Here is a 23,174-nt window from a genome sequence, read left to right on the forward strand (position 1 = left end):
GCAGCTCGGGACGTGCGAGTGGCACTCTCTCGACAACACGCCCTTCCACCGAGCGCTCTCCGTTCAGTCGCCGCGGCCCGTCGCTCGCCTCAGACGCGAACGGCCTAACGCCAGCCGTCATAACGATGACGCGCGCGCTTCAGTCCGGCTTTCACGCGACACCTCGTTCTTTGACGCCGGCTTCCTCGGCAGGGAAAACAAAACTCTAACTGTGGGAAACTTATACATCTTGCACTGTTTGCCTGTTTTGTTTTGTCTGTAAGCTGCACGTTATAGGCTTGCTACTAGCCGAGAGTTTGGCCGCATGCTTCAGCGATAAACAGGAAGGAACACGTAGCATGGCACTCCTTCTTTTTGACAAGAGCCAGCTTAAAAGACTCTTAACTTTCTGTAATATTATTATCGAACGATGTTCTTTTGTGGGGTTTCCACATTTCAGTAAAAGAAAAAAAAAAACCTACTTTTTATAGCCTCGAGGCCCACATTAATGTCAAGTGCGTCTTCCTTCGTTGTAGTAGCAGCTGTCATGGCCTCCTCGTGACGGTCTTCCCCAATAACTGAAATATCTCGGAGGCGCAAGGCCCCACGCCAACCATAACTCCCCTTTACTGCAGACTACGCCAATAAAGGAGTACAATCACAATTAAAGAAAGTAACGAGCAAAAGGGGGAAGAGCAAAGAAAAAAGAGCTCTAAATCGCTTCAAAAGCGTCACCAGAGGAATACTGTGTTAGCCTTTCAGATTTATTACTGGTTAACCCCCGACGCTCTCCGAACAATTACATCTCGGGTTTCATAACCAGAATCCCCAGAAATGAAACAAAATCACAACGCTTTCCCGCAAACGGTCCGGTCATTCCAGCAGCAAAACAGGGCTACTGTCGTGAGCAGCCCCTCCTGTGAGTGCCATTGTGTTCCATGACTCCCCACTGGACTGGAAGCTCATTTTCAAAACTAACATGCGAGCAACAGATGTCTACCACAGGCGGAGGGCGAAGGGTGATGGCAAAGCCGGAGAAGAAAAGCTAAACGAAGGGAGTAAAGAGAAAAACCAGATGAGGAAAAATAAACAAACAAAACAAAAACAAATGCCCTCTCCCAACCGCTGCTACTGGATGCAGCGGTAACGTTGGTAACGTTGGCATCTGCCCGATTCCTGTGCTTTGTGGAGCCTTTTCCGCTTTTCCCCTCCTCCCAACCAACATGGTGGTGATAGCAGAGGGGCTCCGGAAATTCGGAGACTGCTGAGCCAAAACAGATCACTTCAAAGCGCCTTATTTAACGCTCACTAAATTTTTCATCACAGTCGCTTAATATCCTGGGGAAGGGGAGCTTTTGAAGTCACAGCGAGGCCGGGATGTTCTTCTGACAACTTTCTCATCCACCCCCTACCCCACTCCTCCACTCTTCCTCCCGCCAGCCTCTGCGTCCCTGCCTCTTTCGACAGGAGGCCAGTGATATTTGTGGTGTGAGGCGTGAGCTCGGCAGGCAGGGGCTCGCCCCCTGGAGACCCACTCGGGGTCAAAGCGGGTCCATGCGGAGGGGTCACTGCTGGAGACGCACGGACCCGAGGGAGCACAGCTACACATCACCGATGTGTAACTGAGGCGTAAGCATGTAACCTAAAGCGTATTTTAGGAACAAGCGCAGAGCAAATAACCGAGAGGTATAACTACGTGAGGCAGTTAGAGCTAATTTTGTGAAGGGTTAAATATTCCTGAGGATACAGAAGAATGAATGAATCTTCTGAAGAAATGGAGATTAGAATATTATTCACAGACTTTCACAGTATGGCCAAAAAAACAAATGTCCAGGTCAGTTTGATGTTAGCCTACGGTGGTGATTCTGGTATAAAAAAAAATAAAGGCAAAGAATGTTAAGAGAAAATGTATGAGAAAAATGAGCAAGAGAGAGAGAGAGAGAGAGAGAGACAGAGACAGAGACAGAGACACAGAGCGCCAATAGGCGAAGCCAGGCCCTAGGGGGTACACACAGGAGTGATAGGTGAGACCAGCCTCTGGTCGGGGGGGCTTGAGAGAGAGCTGATAGATGAGGGCAGCTCTTAGAGGAGAGCATTTAGGCAGGAGTATGACTGTGTTGGCGTTGAGTGACAGCCCAGCATAGAGGGCGGGTCCAAACCTGCTACTGCTCAGACAACTAAGGCTGCCTCTCACCAGCGAGGAACGACGGCCGACCGTCCCGGAGAGGCGAGTCAGAACCTGTTAGCATGACTGCTGTCCCCAGCCTGACATACCAGCACACACCCGCCCAGAACCTCCCTCCAAGCCTGCCCATGGTGCCCTTCCTCTCATCCACATCAAATCCCTTCAGACACAGATTTCAATTATTCACCTCATCCAAATAATGCCTTGTGACATGAATTATCCAGCGCTGTAATAATCCAGTTAACTGGGAAAGAGCAGCTCATCAAAAGGAGAAAAGAAAGGAAAGTACGAGGCTTAATAATCTGCAGTTTTATGCTTTGGAGCAGAGTGCTTTTAGCACGGTCTGAGATCATATATGGCATGAAACTACATTAAATAAAAGGGAACAATTTATAAACTAACCATCCCGATATTATAAACATGCCATAGGCAAGTATGTAAATGACAAAAAAGGGACATGACAGACTATGTTTTTAAATTATGTATGAGAATCAAGTGGTATAATAGTTTCTGGTGGCAAATTCAAGGCTGGTAAATGTAACTCTGGATTAAAGACAGTCATGCCTACTCATTAAAAAAAACAAAAAAACAACAACCTGAGAGCCAACTGACATCATCTCACAAACCCTTCTTTTTTACTTTTTACAAGTAGCAAAACAGCTTAGTGGTTAGATATTTATCACTTATGGTTTGCCTTACTTCTTTTTGCAAATGCAGTCAGTAGTTTTTTTAATAATAATAAGCATGCTCACTTAACAAAGCTAAGAAACTAAAATGTGTAGGGGTGACCAAATGGGTCCCAACTATTGATAATTGCATTACCTTGTGCTAAATTTCACTGTGTGAAAATGTTGTGTGCTAGTAGCAGACACCCAGAGTGATGCCTTACCAGTGCTTCCCGCAGAAGACCATCTTCCCTGACTGGAGAGCCACTCTGCAAAGAAAAGCACACTGGCATTACGGCACCACCTAGAGGCATTCTTTACACAACACACTCAGCTCTCATCTCTGATGACGAAAACAATCAAGCCTGTATGCCAGCCATCTTAGTGGAAGCAGTTTAGCAATGTAACGGTACGGTGTTGGGCCAAGACCACAGTGGAGCTCTGCTCTCTTACAGTGGTCCTGATGCTGCATCAGTGTTCACATCTACCACCTGCTCCAGCACACGGATCTGAACATTTCTGTGGGAGTTCACTAACGCAGGGCTGTAACGGAAGCAGTTAGGCAGTTCACACATTGTCGTGCTTACTTTGCCCCAGTCCTGAAGGTTAAACTTACACTTTACCGCTTGTGAATGAGAAACACGTAAGTGGGGAAAAAAAGGCAGACAGACTGCTAGTTATTCAAGCAAGACAAAAGACCGGCGAGCCCTGGAAAGAAAGGTGAAGCACTAGCATTAACGAAAACGTTTATTAAAGGACAGTTTTGCTTCAGCACATCAAAAAGTTGATGCAGTATGCCTTAGTTTCACGACGCTTGGTGTACCTTTAGGGGCTAACGCGGCATTAATCCCCAATGAAAGCACATGTGCAATGGGCAGCGTATAGTGGAGGGGTGAGGACAGAAAATGCATAAACACTTTCATATTACACTCTATGAAGGGCAACACTCTGTGTCCTTTAGCATGAGCGGGGACATGCATCCATGGATGTTAGGAGTGTTTTTACTTTACTGTTATATATTACAGACATTTCTTGTATATAGTATCATAGTGGTGGAAAAGATGAAAAGCCTTCTTCACTTTCAATCACCTGTTGGATTTTGGTCATGAACCTGAAAGTCAGCTGATACTGTAACAAAACCCCATTACTCATGTCCAAGGTTTGAAAACCGATTCTAGCCTGATCGCTAGCTCCATCAACCAGACTATCATCTGCACTACACACGGGTAAAAACAGAACTTTTACAGCAGATATGAGACAAACTCCAGAAATAACCACATCAAAAGACAAGGCTACAAGAGGTCCTCATTGCACTTCGACTGACAAAGAAAATTTAACCCGATATAACTGATATCTAGTGGCACTTCCTTGAGCAACTTATTTGCATTCTTGTGCTCTCATCAATCACAAAACATCCCCTGCTGAAACCAAATCTAAAAGCAGAAAAGCTTTTACCCTAAAAAACATCTATACATTTAAAGTTGCTTTTTTTTTTTTGTAAATACTAGGCCTGTATGTCTTACTTCAATTTCCCAAAATGTCAAAGGGAACTAAACAATGTAGGAAAGGGATATTTACAACACAGCCAGATGGGCCTGCAAGCACACATTTACTAAACATACTCAATATTCACTTATTATTTAGTTGATTTTAGCTAGCCTGACAGAATATTGGCAGACGAGTTAAAAGAAAATTGATTTGGCTGGGATCTGTATTATATTTCTTCTAGCAATCCACAGACAATACTGGAGAATCATATTTTTGCTGATTCAATATGAGAAACACACTAATGACATGTTTTTCATTGGAGAAAAGAAGACTATTTACAACTTGCTATGTACATATAACATGGTAATAAAAATATGTTCCATATGCTTCAATAAGCTGGCACAAACACTGGCTGAAGAATTACCTGAACACACATTTCCAAACTCATGTTTTTCTACCCTTTGCCCCCAGCGGCACGGGATGGGCAACATGCTGCCAGCACTGGACACAAAGGCCATCGGTGCTTTTTGGTATTGACCACAACACTGAGCAAACTCCCCCACTAATCCTCACGCTCATCTTTATGCTCAATAAAGACACGGTTTCTCGTTTCTTTCCTCACGTGACACGGCCTGTAACAGGAGTTGCTGTGGTCGTGGCTCAAACACGGGTGTGGTAGAGCAGGGAAACCGCTCCACCTCACTGCACGCCCGCTCTACAGCGCCAAACCTGTAGCTACACTCCTGGCCTGCAAAACCACACCAAAGAGCAGACTTGTGTGTGTCTGCCTTCAACATTTCCATTCATTAAACGTAGGCACTAACTACATCATGTCACTTTCCTTAGCTTGTTAAAAATGATTAACAATACACAAAAACTAAATGACAAGAAGGTAACTGTATATTTAAAAACAAAAAACAAAAAAAAAAAAAACCTACTGTAGTTACACCCTGAGTCATTAAGAGGACGCTGCACAACACAGAAACGCATTAGGTTAGGCAATAAACCAGCTGTGTTTGTTCCTCAGAGGCAGGACACATTAGTTAGGGAATAACCTAGCTGTGTTTGTTCCTCAGAGACAGAGGCACATTAGTTAGAGAATAACCTAGCTGTGTTTGTTCCTCAGAGACACATTAGTTAGGGAATAATCTAGCTGTGTTTGCTGACATCTCTAAGTCAGTCTGAACAGCCCCGTCTGGCCTGCAGCTACTACAAGCTCCGGCTAGCCAGCCCACACTGGGCGGGCAAAAACTTTCCTCAAAACAACAGGGGACGAGAGCTGACACGACACGAACGTTGACGTCCAGCTGGTCGCCGTCAAGCAATGCTGAAGACTCCCGGCGTGATTTAACTACCTGGCTTTGCTGCTCCGCCTGCTCCGAGGACGCCATCTTCTCCGGGCTGCGCGGCTATCGAGTGGGTTTAGATGTTGCATCGATTACTTCTGCCTGGCGTAGGTAAAATAATCAACCCCGAGCTACTGCTCACCGGCGACATTTCAAAATAAAGGTTCGTTATTATGTGGAAACGTGTTTTATAATGCTGAACGGCGTATTTCGTGAGATTTTAGGAGACGATATAATATCTACAAAGTACGATTTTTGTGGTTCAGCACGGTGACGAATCCGGTGATAAAGTTTGTCGGGAGGTGGTGGGCAACAAACTAAATACAAACAAAACAATTCTGTCCAGTTTATAATTTTGTCTTTCAGTAATATTTCATAGAAATTTCAGTTATTCGACAATGAAAGACAGTGCTGCTTTTAAATATCTATAATACAACTTTTCCAGATTTTTTAGCAGTTATATTTATTTCATTTATACCTAAATTCATTTATACCTAGATTCACCAGACATAAATGAAGTCTGAAAATAGCTGAAGAGCAATTGTTACAAAAATGCATTACATGTGCAATTTGTGAAGATGGGTATTCTGATTCTAAAAGAAAGATGTTAAATTATATTACAATTAACTTTTTTTCATTACTTAGATTTAGATGAATCTGAATCGATTACTCGAGCCTGTCTTAGGCCACCTAGCTGATCCAGAGCGTCTGCTGTCAACACGGTTTACTTTTAATGTTGAAAGCACGAAGTGAAATTCAAATAAACACGCCGTAGAAAGCGCAGCTAATGCAGTATTATCAAAGCCATCTCATAATTATTGGAGTAATAAAGGGGGTCGGAACCCTACAGTAGTAAGAGAGTTAGCTTAGCTGATACTGTAAGTGCCACCATGGCTGATCTGAAACCTTGCAAAGTGTGTAACGCGACCCGCCAGAGACATTTCGGTCTGGTGGTGTGTTCCTTGGATCAGCTCAGAGTAAAAGGTAAGCAACTCGTATCTCAGAAATGGACAAAAGGTAGAAACGGAGTTCAAATCAACACAAATGTTCCTCCATGCAATACTCTGCATGCGCCTTGTGTTTGCATGGACGGAGAAAGTAGGTCACATCAGTACAGAGGTTTATAGACATGGAGTGTTATACAGACACATAGAAGAGTTACAAAAGCCAAACACATTGGCAAATAATTTATTTTTAAAACTCTACTGCTTTCCAGTTATTTGTTTAAAATCTATGACTTACCGTTTAAAGGTCAGACGGTCAATATCTAAATCTTTCAAGACTCATCAAATTCTAGAATAAATGGGAACCTTTTACAAATAGCATACCACACAGGCCAGTGTCCCTTGGGTCCTGATGTATTGGAAAGAAACGTGCGTACATAATTATCTCATAGGTTTGAGAAATAATAGACCACTCTATTGTCATGTGTGACTAAAACCCAGTATTGTTCTTGTATCCGTAAACAGCAGTTATGCTTTATTGCTCTGTGGGTTCGGACGTGTACGATGATGGCAGGCAAGCACATGGGCCAGTACTGATGATAACATAACCAGTGAGCTATAGTGTTGTAGGTTGATACGAGATTTAGCAGTTTAATGGCTGGCACGGAGACCTTGTGGGGGCCTTCTGCGTGATGGGTCCAGGGGCCGATGCATTTTTGAACCCGGAATTGCCGCTTGCGGATATATCTAAAGTGAAGATTTGCCAGGCTTAATCAAATCAAGACCTTCCCAAAGCTCATGAAATGATGGTTTGTCTTTTCCTTCTTTTTTGTTGTACTACTACTAAGCTCTCCATGTTAGTGGTGTCTCAGTGGTTAAGGTACTTGACTTGTAATCAGAAGGTTGCTGGTTCATTCCCCACCACCGCCAAGTTGCCACTGTTGGCCCCTGAGTGAGACCCTTAACTCTCAATTGCTCAAGTTGTACTCAGTCATAACTGTAAGTCGCTTTGGATAAAAGCGTCCGCTGAATGCTGTAAATGTAAATATCTAAGACCCCATGTCTTCTGTGTCTTTTGTATATGCCATGCCTTTTCTGTAATTCATTTCTCTTTTCTTTTATACAGGAAGTGGAAAGTTAGGGTTTGACCATGGTACGCCAGTGTTGGTGACGCTTGAGGATGATGGGACTATTGTGGAAGATGAAGACTACTTTTTATGTCTGCCTTCAAATACCAAATTCATGTTGTTGAGTGAGAAGGAAATATGGACCCCTGCTAGTAGATGTAAGAATGTCCCTGGATACAGACATTTCTCTTATTAAGCTTACCTCAGATCCTAATCAGGTGTACCATCCTCTGTAGGTGATGGACACAGAGCAAGGCTCAGCCAAGATTCTTTTGAAGTGGAGGCGGACGTGGTGGACAGCTTGCCCAGTGGTGCAGAGGGCTGGCACGGTTTAGCTCGCCAGCTCAGGCAGGACCTGGCCAGCATCATTCTTATGTCTGAAGCAGATCTGCAGGTCTGTTGAAATCAAACCTCGTCCCCACTCCGTGATGCCCCAACGACAGTCGCTATTTATCGCTCTGTTGCCTCAGACTGAATGCTAAAATATGTGTTCACAGAGTCTGGTAGATGTACCTTGCGCAGACCTGGCCTCAGTACTGGGCTTCCCAGAGCAGAAGGCCAAGGATTTACAAGACACCTTGCAGAGATTCCTGGACCGCAGGGAAGAGGAGAGGCAATCCAGAGAGCTACTGCAGCTCTTCCTGAAGGCTTTGGAGAAAGAAGATGGCCAGGCCGCGCTTCAAGAGGGTAGGAATCTCGTTACAGACATGTAATTTTGAAAATGTTTTAAAAACAAGTCGTCTGACAGTCTGGTGTCTGAGACAATGGATGTGCTTGATTTTGACTTATTGAAGGTCCACAGCCAAGAGGTGGCACAACTGTGCAATGGAAAACAAAATCCTTCGAAAGCACGTGCCTTGCTTTGCCACTGAGGGGTTAAGTAGCAGTTTGGCAAAAGCCGAGGGCAACGACTACCCCTGGGTCTTGAACCCAAGCCCTACAGGCCATAGCTAGGACCAGCCCTGGCATAGCAGCCAGACCACCCAGTTCCCCTGCCTTCAGTGACGATCCCCGTCAAATCACCCTCTCCTTCAGGGGCTGGTGGTCTCAGTCACCGCCTGCGCTTCACCCCTTAAATGGGTGCTTCGTGCTCCAGCCCTTCATCATCCAGGGTTACGACGATGTAAGACCCCAGGCTTTATCCCGTCCCCCTAACAGCAGGGGGTGGTGGGTTCCTTACCCATGAGTGCGCTCCCAAGGCCTTCCTGCTTCTGACACCATTTGTGGTGAAGGCGGAGGGCAGCAACCATTCCTGGTTCTCAGCCCTGGGTCCAGCAGGTCGTAAACAGGGTAACCAGTGCCCTGACCACCACACCAAAGAACCAGCCAGCCAGTCCCGGTCACATCACCCTCTCTCCTTCGGGGGGGGTGATCTCTGTCACCACAAGCAGAAAATGTCACTGCATCGAGCCATTTTACATATAATTCTTACAGTTGAATGAACGCCTTAGCTAATGCACATTAAATAGATCATGTGCTTTTTGAGAGCTAATTAGTGTGCTGTGCCTGGTGCAGGTGGAACGGTTGAGGATGAAACAGATGGGCTGGAGATGAACTCGGTGGCAGGTATCAGCTCCAGGACACTTCAAGTTCTGAAGACCAAAATGAGCCCTGCAACTAGACTCTCCAACACAGAACTGCAGGTTTGGGAACAGTGAACCTGTTTCTCCTCACTGAGGTTTTATTAAAGAGCCAAGGATCACCTACATCCTGAATACATGTACTGTTTACAAGGTCTGAGAGTAAAAGTTATCCAGATTATTCTCTTAATGCATTTTCATCTGTTTTCCACATGGGGGCACTAGCACCATGCATTCCACAACATCAGCACCCAGTCTGGCTACGCTGACCGTTGTTACATAACTGATTACTTAACATCCACTTTAACTGACACTAACCCATGTGAAATAATGAATATTAAAATATGGAGTAGTTGGAGATTGAATAATATCAGATAGTATCAATTATATCAAAAGATTATATCAAAAGATGCCATCTATTTATGTATTTATTTATTTTTACAGTGACTATATTTTTCAGATAAATGATAAAAACATGGGCTTTTGCATCCATGGTGATGTGAACTTGTGCCTCGAATGCATGTTCAGCAGGTGCTGAATGCGGGATCGGAGGCCATGGCCGAGGCACTAGGCTGGGACGGCAAGAAGACTGCCGACCTGACGCAGGCCTGCGAGGCTGAGCTGGTGATGCGTGTGCAGCAGCTGCAAGCCTTGCAGGCCCTCAGCACTCACTCAGAGAGAAACGAGGCCACTCCCACCACCCCACTGCATAAGCGGGCCAAACGTAGCTAATGGGTTTACTTTAGTTTTCCTTCATGGTGTGGACGAACCAGTCCTGGCTGATGGAGGTCGAATTGTTTTTTTTTAATGTCGTGTGCTTTCGGAGTCATGTTGTATGCTGGCTCGTGCAGTCTGGTGTTAGAGAAGAAAAAGAAGCCTCATACTAAATAGGACCGATTTCCGTGAAGTTTCAGGTTTCTCTCTCGTTTTTAAGTCTATAATGTGAACATAAATGCTTCACTGAATCAGTATATTAGTGCTAACATCACAGAGGTTTATAGTATATTTCTTTGATAAAAATGTATAAAATATAAAGGAATATTATGAATGGATATGTATATTATGATCTTCCATTTATGACTGGGGTTTCTAAAGGGGAATCTTTTTTTTCTACAATTGATTGACATTTTTGATAGACTTGCTTTTTTAAATGCTTAAATTTCATGTAATGAAAAATGAAAGGCACACTGGATTACAGACTGTCAGACATAATAAAATTATTTTTTTTTAATTTGATTTTTTAAAATTTTTTAAGATTGTAAGTTTTACTGATGAGGTTATAATATGTGATTTTCCACTAAATTGTTATAGTGCTTCCACATGCCAGCAGTTTGCTTAAGAATCAAATCTTGGTGGAATCGACCAAATGGTCCCGTCATTATTATGAATTATCCACATGATGGGAAGCAAAAAATATTGACATGTTAAAATATTTTTCAAGAAAATAATTTTTTCACCATAGGAAAATATGTGATTTCTTCAGGGCTGCTTCCTATGATAATATGATTATATTTATATATAATTTAATCTTAATCCCACAAAAATGACTATTCATTAAAATGCAAAAATAGAATTATTGTGTCTTTAACACGTGAAATCTGTTTTATTTAACAAATGAAATCACCAGTGAGCGTACATTATATAGATACTGGTAGAAAATTGATATGTGCTTTCTGCTCTTTAAATATAAAACTGAAACTGAGTTAAAGCTGCAGGAAGCGTTGTTGGATTCAGTCGTGATTAAAGTCTGGTGCTTGTGACAGATTAGTGTTGTTTGGTTCGGTTTTAGGACAAATTGCTGTGGATTTTCAATTATTCAGATTGTTTTCCTATGGACACCTGACAGGATGTCAAAATTAAGTTGTCCATTTTCCATGAACCTTATTATGTCTGTTTTCATACACAACTTCCAGTTTAGCTTGTTCGAATGCCATGACTCAGACATAATATATTTTTAAATATAGCATACATTTACTGTGCTGTTAATAATGACTATAACGAAGGGAAAACAAGTGCTCATGGAAACAGAAGCTTGTTAAAAGCACTGAGCTCAGTCATGACAAAGTCCCGCCTTACAATGTAATGAGCGCGCAACTTCTGACTGGTGCTGAGGTTTCTCAGTCCGTCAGATCCTGGCATGAAAAAAACCTGCCAAACCTGGTCCGTGCCACCGTATCCTTCACTTTTACTAGTGAGACTACGCCGCTGTCAGAGCGCAGTGCCCTGCTGTACGGGGCTACATGGTACGTGTAGCAACTGTTGCACAAGTCTTCCTGTATTGAAACCTTTCATAGCTGACTGAACCGCAGTGCTACAGCCTGTATATCAGAAAGCCTGCCACTGGGTCACTGTGCAGGGACTCAACCTCCCTCCTAAAGGTTCTGGTCTGTGCACCACTCTAACCAAAAGATTCCAATCTTTGTGTCATTTCAAAGAATATTCAAATTTAAATGTGCTTTTTTGTTGAGTTTGTTGTTGTTGGTTGGTTTATCACAGATGAAGCAGAAGAGGCAACCTCTTTACACACTTGATAATGTGTAAGGAAAGGAAACATCTGGGATATTCCAAAAATTCTCCAAAAATATCCATATACTATATATATTAGACCTGTCCATGCATGGCTACTCTGCAGATCATGCTGACCCCGACACGCCTTGTATTTCGCTGATTTACAATTTTGCCAGAGGCCAATAAAATAAAAACGCGCTGCCTCTAACAGTCACACGTCCCAAGCCCAAGAAAGCCTGTTTGAGTTCCTCTTCGCTAATCCAAGCATCTCGTGCCTGTGCATGGGCTTTAATAACGCTTTGCTGATGGATTATTTTTATTCTAATCAATACTATCTTCTGTCTGACAATCTTTGTTCATTGATGACTAACTGCTAATACAGCACCGAGCAGATCAGGCATGTACACATGGAGTATAACCACTCAAAGAGAACACAGTTTCAAATTTTAAATCACAGCTCTATAGTTGCCACTTCTTACTAAACTTTATTCTTTACACACACACACACATATATATATAAAAGCAAGCCTGACGCTGATTGTGCCTCTACAAGGCTAGAATACCACTGAAGAGGCAATTACACCCAAGTTGAGAAGCCTGAACAGTTGTGCTGATAGAAGGCAAGTGTAACAAGTGTTGTATCAGATGCATAATGCATAAGAGGTAAATGAGTGTAAATCCAAGCCAAGGAAGGGTGGCTAAACGGCTCGTCCCAGTGTTCAACAACACCTCTGCATTAGTACCAGTGCTCCCAGGCTCTGTCCAAATTCAACAAGTGGCACTTGGTTATGCTAAATCCAACTCCAGCAATGATTGTTTCCAAAAGACCATTCTGGCCTTAATCTACTTGGTTGTCTGATGGCTGCAGAAAATCATTTAACTGAGCAGACAGGTAGTTAAGGGAAATGGAATGATGCTGAAAGAAATACAGAGAAACAAGTAGCATCCTCCTGTCCAATGTGGGGTAGCAGGTATTTAACTATTTTCTGACATGGTTTGCTCAATCCAAGAGAGATAGTTGGTTACTTTGGTGTAAACCCCATAGTAGCCTGCTTCTGCACATGTATACCCCCAGGAGACAATGCCACCAATGTACCAGCTATGACTCTGCCTGTCCTCAAACACATACGGCCCTCCACTGTCCCCTTGACAAGAATCCACACCACCCTCAGCCAACCCTCCACACACCATATTCTCCGTTACCACCAGCTTTCCTTTTGTCGACACTATGGAGTCATACTTAGCTTTGCATACTTCGAAGTCCACAATAGGTATTTCTGCAAACTTTAGATCAGGGGAACCGCGGCGGCTGGACTTATGCCACACACCCCACCCGCTCACCATCCCATAGTCATTCGTCTTCAGCAGGAACCGTTCCTCTTTCCCTGGCAAACACACGGGCATGATGGTGGCGCTGATGGGCACCTTCTTGTCCAGCTTGATCAGAGCGATGTCATTATTGAAGTTGATCTTATTGTGCTGGTAACCCGGGTGTATGAAGACTTCTCTGGGGATGCCCACCACTGCCTCGGGGTCCTGGCGTTTGACCAAGCCCAGTTTCACCTCTAGGTTGGACACTTCACTGTAGCCATGCAGGACGTGGGCGGCAGTCAGCACCCAGTCATCGCTGAGCAGGGTGCCGCCCCCCTGGAAAGAGCCCCCCTTCCGAACCAACACCTGCCAGGGGATCTCATTCTTCTCCACATTCTGCCCTCCTATCACCTTATCCAGTCTCCCTCTGGGCTTGCCACAGACTGTCAGAGAAGGGCCCCAGGTTAACATAAGGGCAGAAAATGGAAAGCCACAGAACCATGTAGCTGAACAGCTCTTGAATTCAGTGTTTTAATGCAAGCTTGTCACTAAATGGTGCCGTGCACAGGGAATGAGGGGCACTAAACTTACTAGGTGTACACTCAGGACTCTTTCTTCCACCCAGAGTGTCTCTCCAGAAGCCATCATGTGCACAGGTATACACTCCTCAGTAGGGAGCAAAAAAATTAATTTATTATCATTTCATAATTAATGGTCATTTTCTGCCAGTTTCATGAAGTATATATTGTGGTCATTATGTCTATACTGTAATGCTCACCATTGCTGCTGACCTCCATAGTGTAGAATTCTTCACAGCTGTACTTGATTGTAGATTTATACGTGGTTGTGGTGAACTGACATCTTCCGTTGTTAATTTCTTTAGGGCTTCCACAGTCAACCACTCCAAATAAAAATTTGGCATTGGCAGCTCAGTGGTTAAGGTGCTTGACTTGCTGGTTCAAGTCCCAACACTGCCAAGGTGCAACTGTTGGGCCCCTGAGCAAGACTCTTAACCCTCAATTGCTCAAGTTGTGCTCACTCATAATTGTAGGTTGCTTTGGATAAACATGTCAGCTAAATGCTGTAAATTAATGAGCCAAATTCTTGTATGCTGATATAACGTTTACTTTCATATCTGGCAGATGTAAATGCTGGTAATCCCTACCTCTGTTTGGTATGACAGGTTTTAAGATGTATCTTTATAATTCCAGTAAACCTCAATTGACAATCATATACAAGTCATGGTTGTTTGAACTCAAATGACTTACTTGTACAGAGAGGCAGTGGACCATCCCAGAACCCACCCTTCATGCATCTGGCTTGATAGGAGGCCAAAGGTTCCTCCCCCTACAAATACAAAAGTCACTATAGGACCGCAAAGGCCACACAGGTTCCATTGTGGTATTCACCATTGAAACTGGGGATGCAAGTTACTTACCAGAGTTAACTCATAGCCGAGGTCACATGAGACACTGAAAGTGTCTGTAAGGATATACTGGGCTTGTTGCGGGTGTATGTGACCATGGAGAGGAGCCACTGGGTTCGGGCAAGGTTTGGCTGGGAGAGGAAACAACAAGGAGCATCAAACAATGCTGCTAATGGCAGCATACACACACATAATTAACTTTCTGAATCTAAATGATGGTGTGAGTTTTATTGTATCATAAATGTGAAATGGCTGCATGGACCTCCATCAAATTTGAACAGTGAATCTAAAAGACATGTAAAACAGTTTTTGTTTATTGGCTGGCATACCATTCATCACTCAGATGGTATATCAAATCTTTTCCTGTCAATAAAGCTTATATACAGATTCTATAAGTTGTGCTGTAATAAACTATGGTGAAGAATAATGAAAGCATCTCAGTCGGATATTTTTTAATCTCCCAGTGATGTGTAGACTACCTGTGCTGGAATACTTTATCTTCCAGCCCCGGTTTTTCCCTGAGCCATCTGACCGGAAGGATACGTGCACTTCATGGGTACCAGTCTCAATTCTGGCTGGTGGCTTGGTTCCACAGAATGGGCCATACTCCCTCGAACCTGCAGTGATCTGCAGAGGTTGTTTCGCTTTGAGGAGCACGTCCATTTGACTTGTTAGTACATGTCCTTGTAAGCACGTCCTTTGAGAAAAAATGAGACAGGCTACAGGAGGCATGAGGGAGCATCTATTGGTTATTCATGGGCTAAAGATGAGGAGGTAGTGTGGGAAATTACTAAATACACCCTAGTCCAGCCTGGGGCTGGTATGACTACTTAACAACGTTTTATTTAATGATGATTTATTTAATGAGGTTAGCGCAGTAATAAAAAATTAGAATAGGCCTGTTTACAACTAGGACCATTTGAATTCAAGTGTGCTTTTACCATACAAACGATGTTGGATTTATTTGTATGAATCAATAAAGTAGCATGATTTTATATTTATTTACAAGGCTAGTATAAAGAAATGATAGAAACCTGTTTTAGAAAATCAGTTTCTGCAGAATTTCACAGGTAGGTTTAGATGTACTTTAGGGTTTATAGGAAACTTCACTTGTTTGTTGGCTTCACTTGATCTGCTTGTGCTGTTGATATATTATATATTATTTTATTATTTATTATTATTTATTTAGTAGGATGAGAAACACACATCACCATAATTTACAGAACAGTGCATTGGGTTTTATGCTGAGCACACGTTTAAACAAAGATATTTCTAGCACTGGAAAATGTGTAGGTGAGGTATAGGTGAGGACAGTAACAGGGCATTTATTTTCTATTTTATTGACAGTACAGGAGTTCAGGATTTCCAGCAGTTCATTTATTCAATATTCCAAGAAGAAGTACTGGTGCACATTCCTGTTTTTTGCTAGCAGTGAACCCACCAACCTTCAGGATGTCGTAGGGGCAGGGAACCTCAGGATGCGTCTCCACGTCAAAGGGATCCAGGAAGTCCAGGCTGACCTGGAAGCCCTCGGACAGGCGGATGGTGTAGTCACACTGGCTCATTCTGGGGTAGGCAGCAGGGTACTCGGGGCTGCTGAGCTCTCCAGACCTCTCTGCCAGAACATGACCTCTGCACTCCACTGTGAATGTGACCAAGATGATGATGTTATTAAAACAAATCCTTTTACAGCTATGACTGTCTGCGCTGAATAGTGCAGTATGTAGTCTTTTGTGACATGACTCTAACTCCTTTTACCAATTGAACTCCCACAGCTTCCGAGCAGAAAAAGAATTTTCACCACTCATTTCAAATATAAAAATAAATATTATATGAATTACCCAACCTTTGCCACGTTCAGTAGAGCACCTCAGTTTGTTACAGTTTGCCACAAGTATTCAGCTCGATCATGGATATGTGATCACAGCATGGGCAGTAATCAACAGACTGATGAGCAGTTTCTGTTTTTGTAAACTGTACAATTCATTTTCAAGTGAAGCAGATGTGGCAAACTGTAACAAACTGAGGTGCTCTACTGAACGTGGCAAAGGTTGGGTAATTCATATAATTAGGGAGACTCTCACGCAGGTTATTGTCCCCGTCTTCAGCTTGATATGATGTCACTTCCCTATTGGCAAAGAATAATGATCAAGGAGAACGTCTGGGCTGGTAATCGTGATTAATTACCCACCATCACCACTCTATTAAAGCAGCAAACAGGTATCAATTTTCCACTGCTCCCAATGCCACTGTTCCCCAAGGAACCAGTGGTGATTAACCCAGTCTCACTCAGACTGACAGAGATCAACTGATTCACACAGAGGTATGATACTGCATCGCCAGCCCTGCTAGCAGTCACACTGTCCACCCAAGACAGCATTTCATAATCATTAGCAGAACTTAGACTCTGGCTCGCTAGAATTTAGGGAATGTGTAGTTCCAAGCAAATCTTGTGTAGTTTAGGGAATGTGTAGTTCCAAGCATGTTCATTTCCTGCTGCTGTGTACATCCTGCTCTTGCATTTTTTAACACGAGGAACATTTATCTCAGGTGTTGTGTAGTCTTCAGCCCAGCTTGTGCAGTCTCCATCAGGTATGAAAGGACACTCTAACAATGTTTTTTTCAACTGCGTTTCTGTGTAATGCACAGTGCCATCACAATCGGCAGCTGGCGACAGCATTATTAGTGTGTCGTGGCCTGGGGTCACCGATGCCACTGATACAAATACACTGTAAAGAGATCTATGAACATATAGCACTAAAGAAGGCAACACTGAAGAGTAACTTGAAAAAGGGGCAAAGTTCAACGTTCAGAAGGATCAATACCGCCCTGGTGTTCCAGTCAAAATTATTTACCCTAACAATGGGACCAGCAGTGGAGTTACTATTGGGCATTTAAAGATAGAGTCATAGACATAGTTTGTTTTAGATGTTTATTGCTACAAAACCTAGATGTCAAGATTTAAATGAAAATGTAGCTGTCATGTTAGCACAAATTACATTTAAAATATGAGACAGAAATAATCTGCACAATTCCTGCCTATTCAGAGGCAAGCATAAACTGACATTTCTGCTAACTTTCGGAAAAGTTCCTCAGACAGCGAGCGACCCGCGTGAAGGCCTCAGCTTTGGCGGCCCTTACCAGTGCAGTCGCGCTTGTTGCCATGGAGCTGGTACCCCAGCCTGCAAGAGCAGTAATAGCTTCCCACATAATTGTGGCAGTAATGGTCACACACAGGCTCTCCATCCACAGTACTCAGGCACTCGTTGATATCTGCATGTGGTGAGGAAGAATGCAATTAGACGCAATGCTCCTCCTAGCAAAGTTTCACTTTCAAACACTGTAGTGGCATGCAAATTAGAGGCCTTATCAAGATAGTGCCCTAATGAGGTCCCAAACACAAATATGGATGGGTTATACATACAGTGGTTAATTATTGCCGTATGTTCAGAAAGTAACTGCTTTTTATTTGTAGACCACATATTCTCTAATTTACTACCTAAATATAGTAATAAAAGAAAATGAATCAACAGTGCATATTACAGGTAAGCACAACAATGACATTATGGTAATAGACCTTCAGAATCTGATTCACCTTCTGCAGAATAAAAAGCCTGGAAGCCTGTAAACCGCGCCTCGTTAGAGTAATCCGACCTGAAGACCACGGACATGCTGTTGGTGCTAGAGTAGAGGATCGTGTTCCTCAGGGAATGCGCGTCATTTTCCCCTTCCTTGCCACAGAATCGGACAGTGTCGTTGCCCTCCGAAAACACCTGTTATATCAGAGGGAGAACGACCGGCAAGGAATGAGATAGACACATTAAACGAAATCCAGGACAGTTTGTAGCTACAAGCACCGGAACACGAGACTGATACGAGCTATACAGAGAGAATATAAATGAAAACCCTTAATGTCCTCATTCACTAAGCTGTATTAAAAACCTGATTATAAGCGTATGTTTGGCTAGACTGAAGCCATGCAACTAGAGTCCTCATTAAAGGTCTAATTAGGATTTTCATTTGCACTATCATGACAGTTTGTAATTGTACAAACGCAAAGTAACCACTGTCACAAGCAACAGTGCAAGATATACATGCAGCAGCTGCAGAGGTCTTACTTAACATCAGTTAATTCAGTAATATTAATACCTGGCACAGAGATCAAAGGACATTTGTAGAGGAACATTCGCTGTTTTACAGGGTGAGCCTTACTTTTGGTGTGCCTGCCGTATGACTGGGAGTGTCGTGGCTTACCTGTAGGTAGTCATATTCACAGTGGAGAGAAGGCTCCAGGCTGAAATGAATAAAATAAAGGCGAAGTCTGTGTCCTGTGGGCCCTGTGATGTTCCACACTACATGCTGGTTATTGGGATAGACATTTGGAAAGTTGGGTGAAGTGAAGCTACCAAACGATCCTGTTAACTCCACACTCAGTGCCAAGGGGAGCAGACTGAGCACGGCCACATACATGCTGCAACCACACACACAAGACACACACCTTTAAGAAAACTGCATTTGCTTTCATTACATGTTACAAGTCACTAAATCTTTCACAGAGCAAAGCGGAATCAAAACCAGCACTCCTGAATTTCTGCTTCACCCTCAGCCGAGGGCCTGGCTTACCCACTCATCATTCTCAGCCTTGTACGAGTCCTTAATGATGATCAACTTTACTTTCCCTTCAGCAGAGCTAAACTGGTGACCACATAGTGCCCTCAAGGTTGCTGAACCAATCCAGTAAATGAGGCTGCGCAAATACTGCTGACCAATACTTATGGACTTTCCCAAATGTTGACAGTTTCAGAGCTGGCACTATCCAGGTTCAAGATATTTTGCTGAAACAACTGAGTTTGAGCACTGACTATTAAACATGACTGCACGGCATGTTCAACGATTCTTTCCCTACTTGACATTACAAGGTATCAGGGTGATATTATGGCTAGAAAGGTTTGGCTTTATCAAACTATCTTATTGATTATAAATAGCCTTTGGAAGAGGAGTTTGAGGAGGGGGTGTCCTTCCTCTTTGTCAATGATTGATTTCCCTGTAAGTTCTATGGGACGACTCCAAAAACCACTGATAATGGTTCTGACTTGCTTTCTTACACACAAATGCCCTATAAAGGTCATAAGTCAATGGCACTTATCAATAAACACAATATTGATATATCAGGCATAAGACACAGTAATAAATACATTTGGAATAGAGCATAAAATGCACACTTGTCATCCCAATAATGGATATATTTGGCATAAAGAGAAAAAATGAGCATCTGAGAGTGATAAGGAGAGAAAGAAATCTTCCTTTTTTTGTCATTATAGTGTGCATTCAAGTCTACGAAGTGTACAGCAGGGTTTTAAAGACCCCGGCGTCTGGCTCCCAAACACTTTACAAGAAGCTGGGCTAATTGCACCAAAGTTCAAACCTGAATGCAGCCAGAATTCTCTACGCTACTGTCTCATATATTTTCACCTGTTTGACAGGAGATCCAAGCAGCCATGGGCTTGTGCGAGCAGGATGTAGGCCTGCAATGAATGGGCCCAGATTGCATCACTGAAGAAAAAACAAAGTTGAAAGCCTGTTGCCATACCATGTGCCAATTATCCTAAGAGCAAAATTAATTCTGTGCTTTTGTAACGCCAGAGCCTGATTCATTTCTACCTTTTGGCATCGAACGAAATGGTTATTTTAACTGTTATTTAAAAAGGTGAAAGCTTTCAGCAAGAGGCAGAGAGTGTGTAGATGTGACAAATGTTCCACAAGCGAGCTTGTAATAGGCCCCTCATTTGCGATACACTACACTGGTAATGCTTGATGTACGTGAAGATTATTATAATTATCCACATAAACGACAAAGGTAATTTTCAGTTGCTGATTGTGAGTGTCTGGTGTAATCCAACGACCTCCTTCATCTCGTCTGCTTGGGAGATCACAGGTTGTTGGGCCACAGCTGAAGTGATTTAGAAAGTGGAGCGTGTGTTTTGTCCTGAGTCACTACACAGACGTAAAGCCTAGCAGACGCATAGGATGGGGGCCTGCCATGAGACCATTTCTGTGCAGAAATGGAGGAAAGAGTTTACAGTGAAAGAACAAAGAAACATGGCTTGTTTTCAGAATCATAAAAGTCCCCTGAATGAAACTGTAATCATTTCTTTACCAATAAGAGATTGTGCTGGCCCTGACAGGCTGCTTAGTTAACTGTACCACCATGATGGTCCGAGCCAGTATTTGGCCAAAATAAGACGTGCCAAAATTTCAATCTAGTGACTGTAAAGAATGGCACATTATCTCTTTGCTCATCTCTCCCTTTTCTTCAGTTACTGAAATTTTTTGTTCATGCAAGTTAAATTTGGTGTTTGTTAAAAGCCTCCACCCTCCTCAGCCAGCCTTCATCAGTCATGACAGACGATGGGTCGATTATATACCTGTCCTAATTACAGCTTCTCCAACAGCACGACAAGTCAAAAACAGCTAAATATAGTTACTCCGTCAGAACACCTACAGAAAACTAATTGGCCCCTTATAAGTACACCCCTTATAAGTAAAATATTTTTAAACCATTTCATTATCAGAATGATGTGAAGTTGTTTTGATTAATCCAGCATCTCCTGCCTTTTCTCTGACTTACAATGTAATAAAAAAAAGCTTCACAATGTAATTGGGCACAATGTAATTGGGCACATATTTCTTTACAGAATGCTAAAACGTAAGGGTACACAAAACAGGTCCTACACAACACTCAAATGTACATCAATCACTTTATTGATTACATGAATTAGAAGATGAGAGTATGCAGTTTCCCACTGAAGGACAAGATGATATTCAGTGTCTCCATCTTGTCCATGAGTCACAGGCTGGTCATTTGTCAGTAGAACGGTCGAGAGTCCTATAGCTCCTCCTGAAAGTGCAGCGTTAATATGGTTCTAACTGTATAAACATGAATCGTTACTGATCTATGATCTGAGTCACAGACTGTTCTGGGACTCAGCACAACACATGGTGTTTTTGTACTTTCAAGCCACACACAGAACCTGCCATTTATTTCTTTCCACCGAGAAGCTTCCCTCTTCTCTGCTGTCTAAAGCTCAGGGCACCCCAGGGAATAAAGTGTATCCTCCCAAGAACCCAGCCAGCCATTAAAGAGGCAGCAGGCCACTTTGATATGGAAACCAACACAGACCAATGACAAAGGGGAGAGGAAAAATATCTAACAAACACATCCGAAGAGAAAAGACAGAGGCCATCCAGTCTATAGTCATGTACAGCTACAATATTTCACAGTAACATTCAGCTGCATTTTGATGCCACGTGTGATGTTTTGTGGCTATGCATCTGTTATAATGAGGGGATGCTAATTGATATAATAGTGTTAGCAGTGCTACACCCTCTTGCTACACCCTCAAACTCAAGAAAGCCAACCTTTCCAAACTCAGCCACCCACAGGGCCTAAAAATAAAAATTGCTATGAGCTGTGCAAAATACAATGGAGAAAGCAAGTCACAACACAGAACACAAATGCGAGAAGCCATTCACTGTCATTTACATCGCTTCCAGTGAACCTGTGTCAATGTTATTGTGGAGCAAATAAAAAAGAAGAGGATGCTATCTCCAGGGAAATCATTTTTCAGTAGAAGAATAACTAGAGGCAAAAAAATCAACACGTGCCACCTCAGAAACATGGAGAAGGATATCAAGTTTCCCATCTTTGTAGCTTCATGACTGTTCTGCAATGGAATAAAGATTTTCTCTATCTATAAACACACAGGTGTACCCACCGGCCCTGAGGGCCCGAACACGGGAAACCAGCAGTGATAGCCAGGGTCGATATTCTCAACTTGAGTGTCTGACTGTTCCTCTGTATTAGCTGAAAGGCAATTATGTTCTCACAAATGTAACCTCTAGCATTCTTCAGATCTACATGTCAGCTGAAAGGTTAGCGTGGAACACGGTTCGAATCACAGCCGGACACACGAGAAAGACAAGACGGGTTAGACAGTTCTGACCTCAGATCCCAAATAAATGAGAGGTGACCTGATGAATTTATTCACGTTATTATATTTTGTGTGTGTTGGGGCAGGTACATGTGTGAGGCATGTGAGACTATATTTCTATATTTCCAGCAGTTGTCCTGGAACTGCTGCATCTGAGGCCTTTAATCTTAATCTGTATCTTAATTTGTCTAACATCTGGAATTAATTCTGGGATTAATTGACTTTACTTTTAAAAGGTACCATATGTATTAGAGCCTCTGAATGAACAGAGGCCTGAGGATTTTCGTTTGAGGAAATGCAAAACGGTGAGTGGGAGCAGAGCCATTTTTAGTAGGCCTAATCTGAGTTGACATTATTCAGTAATTTACCTCTCCCTCGTCTACCTGAATGAAATGCGGTGGTCAGAGCAGCACCGTTGCTTCTCATCACACGCTTAGCGCGGCCGTTGTCTGCAACAGCGTACTATATGGGCTAGATCTCAAGTGTCAGCCCACTGAATTGGCAAAAGCCTGCCAGCCCACGAGAGTGCAGAAAAGGCCATATGGGGTACTTTCATTCTCTGAAAGATGCATGAAGGACCAAATTGAAAGAGTAATGGCGATGTGACGTCAAGCCTGCAGGTCA

The 23,174-nt window shown here is 43.0% G+C and overlaps 3 protein-coding genes across 8 annotated transcripts in view; 1 reads left to right on the forward strand and 2 right to left on the reverse strand.

Annotated features, from left to right (window-relative positions):
* The window catches only part of pex14 (peroxisomal biogenesis factor 14), a 47,610-nt gene extending 41,866 nt beyond the window's left edge, over positions 1 to 5,744 (reverse strand). For 2 of the 3 annotated variants that reach the window (XM_035522427.2, XM_081706642.1), the window contains exons 1-2: positions 5,673 to 5,744; positions 3,054 to 3,098 (exon numbers count right to left, since the gene is read on the reverse strand). In XM_035522427.2, coding sequence (XP_035378320.2) covers positions 3,054 to 3,098; positions 5,673 to 5,708 — 81 coding nt within the window. In that variant the 5' untranslated portion in view covers positions 5,709 to 5,744. Of the gene's footprint in view, positions 1 to 3,053; positions 3,099 to 5,672 lie in introns of those variants that run through there. The other variant, XM_081706644.1, reaches the window with a different exon arrangement.
* dffa (DNA fragmentation factor, alpha polypeptide) lies at positions 5,637 to 10,545 on the forward strand. Of its 3 annotated transcripts, none has more exons than XM_027016327.3 (6): positions 5,637 to 5,774; positions 7,734 to 7,892; positions 7,971 to 8,128; positions 8,232 to 8,421; positions 9,250 to 9,377; positions 9,843 to 10,545. In XM_027016327.3, the coding sequence occupies exons 1-6, from the start codon at positions 5,744 to 5,746 to the stop codon at positions 10,044 to 10,046; spliced, it is 870 nt and encodes a 289-aa protein (XP_026872128.2). In that variant the 5' UTR covers positions 5,637 to 5,743; the 3' UTR covers positions 10,047 to 10,545. The 3 variants fall into 3 exon arrangements, with proteins under 3 accessions (XP_026872128.2, XP_026872127.2, XP_026872126.2); XM_027016326.3 differs by lacking the exon at positions 5,637 to 5,774 and adding an exon at positions 6,327 to 6,647 and having other exon boundaries at positions 9,846 to 10,545; XM_027016325.3 differs by lacking the exon at positions 5,637 to 5,774 and adding an exon at positions 6,328 to 6,647.
* A 1,742-nt stretch (positions 10,546 to 12,287) lies between these two features.
* masp2 (MBL associated serine protease 2) lies at positions 12,288 to 19,329 on the reverse strand. Of its 2 annotated transcripts, none has more exons than XM_081706641.1 (11): positions 19,183 to 19,329; positions 18,814 to 19,030; positions 18,155 to 18,332; positions 17,701 to 17,832; positions 16,005 to 16,201; positions 15,039 to 15,186; positions 14,572 to 14,690; positions 14,402 to 14,480; positions 13,912 to 14,034; positions 13,725 to 13,796; positions 12,288 to 13,576 (listed from the first exon to the last, which is right to left on the reverse strand). In XM_081706641.1, the coding sequence occupies exons 1-11, from the start codon at positions 19,191 to 19,193 to the stop codon at positions 12,798 to 12,800; spliced, it is 2,055 nt and encodes a 684-aa protein (XP_081562767.1). In that variant the 5' UTR covers positions 19,194 to 19,329; the 3' UTR covers positions 12,288 to 12,797. The 2 variants fall into 2 exon arrangements, with proteins under 2 accessions (XP_081562767.1, XP_026872125.3); XM_027016324.3 differs by having other exon boundaries at positions 13,725 to 13,799.
* Between the last annotated feature and the right edge of the window lie 3,845 nt (positions 19,330 to 23,174).

The sequence above is a fragment of the Electrophorus electricus genome, chromosome 24, assembly GCF_041902795.1.
Source record: "Electrophorus electricus isolate QZ-2024a chromosome 24, ASM4190279v1, whole genome shotgun sequence".
Taxonomy (NCBI): Eukaryota; Metazoa; Chordata; class Actinopteri; order Gymnotiformes; family Gymnotidae; genus Electrophorus; species Electrophorus electricus.

Bases quoted from the DNA above. Each gene is read 5' to 3' on its own strand.
- dffa (XM_027016325.3), top strand. From the start codon at position 6,554: ATGGCTGATCTGAAACCTTGCAAAGTGTGTAACGCGACCCGCCAGAGA. The intron at 8,129-8,231 runs GTCTGTTGAAAT...ATGTGTTCACAG, and splicing joins TGTCTGAAGCAGATCTGCAG to AGTCTGGTAGATGTACCTTG. The intron at 9,378-9,842 runs GTTTGGGAACAG...ATGCATGTTCAG, and splicing joins TCTCCAACACAGAACTGCAG to CAGGTGCTGAATGCGGGATC.
- masp2 (XM_027016324.3), bottom strand. The intron at 14,691-15,038 runs GTAGTCTACACA...TTCCTCTCCCAG, and splicing joins GATAAAGTATTCCAGCACAG to CCAAACCTTGCCCGAACCCA. The intron at 14,481-14,571 runs GTAAGTAACTTG...TTGTATTTGTAG, and splicing joins TCGGCTATGAGTTAACTCTG to GGGGAGGAACCTTTGGCCTC.